At 25.9% G+C, this 6,631-nt stretch overlaps 1 protein-coding gene across 1 annotated transcript; it reads left to right on the top strand.

Moving 5' to 3' along the window:
- Window positions 1-243: 243 nt before the first annotated feature.
- LOC132929773 (ATP synthase subunit alpha, mitochondrial-like) lies at window positions 244-5,316 on the top strand. The gene is made up of 10 exons (XM_060995332.1): window positions 244-396; window positions 2,567-2,684; window positions 3,172-3,285; window positions 3,425-3,765; window positions 3,822-3,970; window positions 4,055-4,224; window positions 4,281-4,595; window positions 4,660-4,804; window positions 4,980-5,097; window positions 5,177-5,316. Exons 1-10 carry the CDS (start codon window positions 284-286, stop codon window positions 5,283-5,285), a joined length of 1,692 nt encoding a protein of 563 aa, XP_060851315.1. The 5' UTR covers window positions 244-283; the 3' UTR covers window positions 5,286-5,316.
- Window positions 5,317-6,631: the final 1,315 nt, after the last annotated feature.

Raw genomic sequence — 6,631 nt, forward strand, 5'->3', positions numbered from 1 at the left:
TGTACATTGAACAATGCACTTATATAATAAGTAGGTTGGTTTAGTCCACAAGACAAAATATATGCATCTATTTTGTCATGTTAATAATAACTTCTATGTAGAATACATTTACTTTGTTATGACTTGTGATATAAAAATTAATTAGTGTTCACTAGTAAACATAGTATAAGATAAATTACCTACTAAGTACTATATTATGTATTTTTGATAGGCTGGGAGTCATTACCACCAAGCCAATATGACATAAACATTTTCAAGTTCATTCTATCATTTATAATATTATATGATATCGCACGATCACATTAAAATAGAAAATTTTCTAAAGATGTCTGGTCTATCGCTCCGCTTAGCAACAAAAATTGGAAAAAAATTTAACAACACATTACCCCAGGTAAAGTATATTGATTTATATTAATTAAAGTACATTTATAAACTTATCCTATGATGCCCGTCGGTTAGTAGGAACGGTTCATAAATTACTCGTCGCTGATATTTGTTAAATTTAATTGTACTTTATGATATTAATAAATTACTATTATACATTTATTGATCTTGGAAATTAATATAATATATACGTAATTTTTGTATATACATTATACAACAAAAACATTCTTATGAATTTTGATTTTTATTGAAATATCTAATATCTATAAGCTTATATAAATAAAAAAGTGTAATTTCATATTATACAATTTGGAATATAGTCTTATTAGATACATACATTTTACTATATAGTTTAGACTTAATATGAACTAGTGATAACTGTTGTATAAATAAAAAAACAGCCAGTTTTTTCGTATAATTATAAAAAAGTTAATTAATCAATGTAAGAAGTAAACATTTTAATAGGTAGTTTATTTTATTTTTTGTCTTATTTAATAGTTGCAATTACAGTGTTGAGTTCAGATAGCAATAATAATTTCTAGATAAATATTAGACTACTAGTTAAATAAATATAAAATATTCAATTTTTTTCTAGATTCTTATCTTACAATAGATAATTTTTATTATCTAATGCTTGGCATACTATTTGATTCTTAGCTGAGTAATGTGATTATGAGAGGCATAAGCAGAAAAGCTTATTTTATGTCAAAAATATATTAATTAAAGATTATTAAATTAATACATTTTATAATATATCGAGTTTACAGTACCAATTTTAATGTATGACAAATATATCTTTCTAAAATCATAAAAAAATAAAAATATTATTTGTGTACTCAAGATAACGAAAAACGATTAATTTTATTTTGATTTATTGAGAAAAAAACGTTACCAAGTGTACCTAATGGTAATTTCAAGGGGATTTCAATGTAGTTCGAGATAGCGACGTTCGACATAATAAGAATCTACTGTATATACTATAACTATCAGTAGTCGAAATGGCTCAAAATAAGTGGATGGATGACTAACGATTCGGATTTCCTTATTTCATCATAACATTCTTCACACTTTGTTTAATAAAATTTATATATAAATTTAGGAATTAATCGACTCACACAATATATGATATACTATACACATCCACTTATCAGTGATCAACAAAACATCATTAAAAATAAGTTTAGATACTTTAGCATATAGCCTACTTATTATTATTAATTTCGTTATTGTTCTGTGATATTTTATTTTATTTTTATTTGTAAAAACACTAAAAACATATATTTTTACATTATATACACTAATCGGCTTTAGTTAAAATATATTTATAAATTATATTATATTATTGGCTCTAGATTATATAATATTGCGAAACATCCACAATAAGTAGTGCAACATTTTATAAAACAATTATTTTTACCGTGAAAATGAAAAATTTTCTCTTGGATAAAAATATAAGCTCAATACAATATTATAATTAAAATTTTAAATGAAATAATTCAAAAAATATAAAAATGTCAATATGCACTCCATTTAAAAAAACAAATCTTAGGAGGGATGCGTTATTCTAGACAAAATAAGTAGAGGGATGAAAAATGACAAATCAAAGTTAAATTGTACATATATAGTAGCTAGATGTTTTAAAAAAATACGTAATAAATATTAGTAAAATATATATAATATTGTGTACGCATAACGTATAATATATAATAATATTATATCATATAATAACGTGGTAACATTTAATTCTGATTGATTCTGAATGGAGATGATCTAACTTTTTTTTACAATAATACAATTTTAAGAAACAATTTAATGTTTAATAGCTCTTATGATTATTTTATAATGTACTGAAAAATTTCTATTTTTGATCTTCCTAAGAACAAACTATATTAAATGTTCTACCAGAAACCTTTCTCAAAGTTTATTATAAAAAAAAAAAATACAAAAAAAAACATATACTACCAATTATAAAATGTATACATTTATCGCTCCACTCTGAATATCTAATATAATGAATGATAGAAAATACAAACGAAATCTATATTAGATACCTACTTATTATTAATAAATGTTTTTTTTTTAGCTCTGATTAAAGATACCTTTAGTATTGGTTACTACGTATTATTTACCTAATTTTTAATTAATTGAGTTTTAATTTTTATATTTACATTCAGATAATCAGAACTTCTTCACGGACTACATCAAAACTCATATGTCGGTCATTACATATAACATGCAGCGCAAGAGCTTCAGAAATTTCTTCTATTCTGGAGCAAAGAATTTTAGGAGCTCCACCCACAGTATGTACTACAATAAAAGGCAAAAAAAAAGCCGTTATTATTCGTGTAATGTGTACTGTACCTTATCATCTAGTGGCTTACTGTAATAGATATTATGTTAAATTTAAATTTAATGATAAATCGTTATACTTGATAAAAAATGATTCTGGGCAAAAATGGCGTAACTTTTTGGTGACTACGGTTAACATAAAATTATTTTAATAATAATAAACAAATTTTAACAATTTTTATAAGTTTATTTCTAAGTCGAATAATGCATTTATTGATTTTACAGTATTTAACGAGTGTTTTTTTTATGTCATTAGATACTCGTACTTTTTTTCTTCCTTTGAATATAATGATGATTTTGAAATTTGTTTTAATTTATAAAATAATTATAAAAAAGATAAAAATTACAAAAAAACATATTATTATGAAATCTATATATTTTTCGATTTGCTCAGAATTTAATGAAAGAATAAGTAATGTAATACTATGTTTAATCTAGGCTGATTTAGACGAAACTGGCCGTGTTATAACTATTGGTGACGGTATTGCCCGTGTTTATGGATTAAAAAATGTTCAAGCAGAAGAGATGGTAGAATTTTCCTCTGGGTTAAAGGTTTGAATTGATTTTATTAAATAATAAAATGTTTGAAATTTATTGTCTCATATATTCTAGAATAAACATATTATAATAAAATCATCAAATCGTATTCTTTATTAAATTTAGTATAATATGATTTTTTTTTCTCTATTAGGGTATGGCTCTTAACTTGGAACCTGACAATATAGGAGTTGTAGTATTCGGTAATGACACACTAATCAAAGAAGGCGATGTTGTGAAACGTACTGGTGCTATTGTGGATGTACCAGTCGGCGACGATCTACTTGGACGTGTGGTTGATGCCTTAGGCAATACTATTGATGGTAAAGGACCATTGACGTCTAAACTTAGATACCGTGTGGGTAAAAAGGCACCTGGTATCATTCCACGCATGGCTGTACGAGAACCTATGCAGACTGGCATTAAGGCTGTCGACTCACTTGTACCCATTGGACGTGGTCAACGAGAATTGATCATCGGTGACAGGCAGACTGGGTTAGTAATTTTTACCCTTATAACTTATGTTTTGAGTTAAATTATACATTATTTAGGAAAACTGCTTTGGCTATTGATACCATTATCAACCAAAAGAGATTTAATGATGCTCAAGACGAAAAGAAGAAACTATACTGTATCTATGTTGCTATCGGACAAAAAAGATCAACTGTTGCCCAAATTGTAAAAAGGTTTACAGACACCGGTTAGCATAATTATCTATAAGAAAGTAGGATTGAGTTTTGATTTTGGCTAAAATTATGAATTAAAAAACAAATAATTTTTATAGGTGCAATGAAGTATACCATCGTTGTAGCAGCTACAGCTTCCGATGCTGCTCCCTTGCAATACCTCGCCCCATATACTGGATGTACCATGGGTGAATTTTTTAGAGATAATGGCAGACATGCTCTTATTATCTTTGATGATTTATCTAAACAAGCTGTTGCTTACCGTCAAGTATATACGAGTATAAAATTTTTTAATTAATTTGTTTTAATAATTATATTTTTTAGATGTCTCTGTTGTTGAGACGTCCACCTGGTCGTGAGGCCTATCCTGGTGATGTGTTTTACCTTCATTCTCGTCTTTTGGAACGAGCAGCTAAGATGAGCGATAGTATGGGAGGTGGATCTTTGACTGCTTTGCCTATAGTTGAAACTCAAGCTGGTGATGTATCTGCATACATTCCAACTAACGTAATTTCCATCACTGATGGACAGATTTTCTTGGAAACTGAATTATTTTACAAAGGTATTCGTCCAGCTATTAACGTAGGGCTTTCTGTGTCTCGTGTCGGTTCTGCTGCTCAAACTAAGGCCATGAAGCAAGTTAGTAATAAATGAGATTTTTTATTCATTTTTATACAAAAATTAATACATTAATGAATTGTAGGTAGCTGGTTCCATGAAACTGGAATTAGCCCAGTATCGTGAAGTAGCAGCATTTGCTCAATTTGGTTCTGATTTGGATGCATCTACTCAACAACTTTTGAGTCGCGGTGTTCGCCTGACTGAACTGTTGAAACAAGAACAATATGGTAAGAAAGAAAAATGTATAGCATTTATAATCAGGGTGGTGTACAATCCAAATTTTTCATATAACAAATATTATGAATAAACTGGGTATAAACTATATAATAACGAATTGTATGTATCAATACTTTCATACAAAACATATTTTAGTTTATTTGATTATCGAAATTTGTATCTTAGTACCAATGGCCCTCGAAGAACAAGTCGCTGTTATCTATTGTGGTGTACGAGGATATCTTGATAAAGTAATCCCATCCAAAATTACTACTTTTGAAAAAGAATTCTTACAACACATAAAGTACTTGATTTTAAATATTATATAGTAACTATTAATTAACAATACATGATATACAATCACTTTATTTGTATATTTTTAGAACCTCCGAAAAATCATTATTGGAAACAATAGCAAAAGATGGAAGAATCACAGATGAGAGTGATGCAGAATTAAAATCTGTTGTTATTAATTTCTTAGCTTCATTTTAATATGCCCAAATAAAATAAACTGAAATTGAAATAATTAATTTTTATTCTAATAATATCAATGAAGTGCTAAGTAAAATGAATTAAACAATAAGTTTTTGAAAATTGAAAAATAATTTTTGCGACTACTTATATTCTAACTAAGTTTGCTTACCTATCTAAAAAGTAAATTGGCAAATATCAATGTATCAAAATATCTAGATAAATTTTTGTTTAAGATATTCTTTCTAACAAATCTACATTAATAAATGTTAAATAATCGATTCGGGATAAACCTTGTATTGTTTTTTTAATTATTATTTATTTTTTTTGAAAATTATATAATTATATTTCAGCATATTCTCTATTATATAAGAAAAATAGTGTGAATAATTTACTTATATTTGTAAGATGAAGGTAAACAACAAATTGTATTGTAATAATGACTAGTGACTAACATTTCAAATTAAAACTAATAAAATAATTAATAATTTAAAATAATATGCAGCATTATATACACATTTTAGACTTTGGGTGGAGTAATTATTTTAAGTTTCTATAAGTACAAATTTTGTAGTAGAAAATGTGTTTGGGTTAAGTTTCAATTTCAAGAGAAGTTTCTAATAGAAAATTGAATCAAATAGGTACTTTAGGGAGATATCTTTTAAGTAAAAATTTCCAATCTTTAAAAAAAATTGAAAAACAGATTGGAAAGTGGGGACCACTTTGTCGTGTATTAGGTGTTGAGTGTAACTCATTATTGAGTAAATCACTATATTGAATTTTGTTAAATTTGAATTCAATGACAACCTATTTATACGATGAAAAAATATTCTAAAGCAAAGATTGTCTACATTTTGGTAACCATGGTTACAAAACAATTATTTTAATAATAATATTGGATTTGCGTGAAAATTCCCGTTTTTTCTTAATTATTATTATTTTTTTGATTATAAATAAAAATACTAGGAATTTTTAATTTTGACCTCTTTAAAATATAAATTAGATCCAAATGATCAAATTGCTATTTAAAACAACCTCTATAATGAAAATTGAAGAATTTTTTCAACAATATAGATAAAAAAAATAAAAATAAATACATTCATTTTTTTGATTAGAATCTAAAATGAGAACTGTAAGGTAAAATCTGATTTTTTTACAAAATTTATTTTGTTTTTTTTTGTTTTAATTAAAACAAATAATTACAGTTGTAAAGACTTGCAATTTTCACCAAATATTCATACATTTTAGTTTTTACAGTATATTACATTTATTGTTTTTTTAGTAAACAAACTTTATTATAATAAGGTTCTTCATAAGTTCTTCATACCTAAATTAAAAAATATCGAATATATATAAAAGTTTAAACT

The sequence above is a fragment of the Rhopalosiphum padi genome, chromosome 4, assembly GCF_020882245.1.
Source record: "Rhopalosiphum padi isolate XX-2018 chromosome 4, ASM2088224v1, whole genome shotgun sequence".
Lineage (NCBI taxonomy): Eukaryota > Metazoa > Arthropoda > Insecta > Hemiptera > Aphididae > Rhopalosiphum > Rhopalosiphum padi.

Bases quoted from the DNA above. Each gene is read 5' to 3' on its own strand.
- LOC132929773 (XM_060995332.1), top strand. From the start codon at position 284: ATGATATCGCACGATCACATTAAAATAGAAAATTTTCTAAAGATGTCT. The intron at 4,225-4,280 runs GTATATACGAGT...TATATTTTTTAG, and splicing joins AAGCTGTTGCTTACCGTCAA to ATGTCTCTGTTGTTGAGACG. The intron at 4,596-4,659 runs GTTAGTAATAAA...AATGAATTGTAG, and splicing joins AAACTAAGGCCATGAAGCAA to GTAGCTGGTTCCATGAAACT.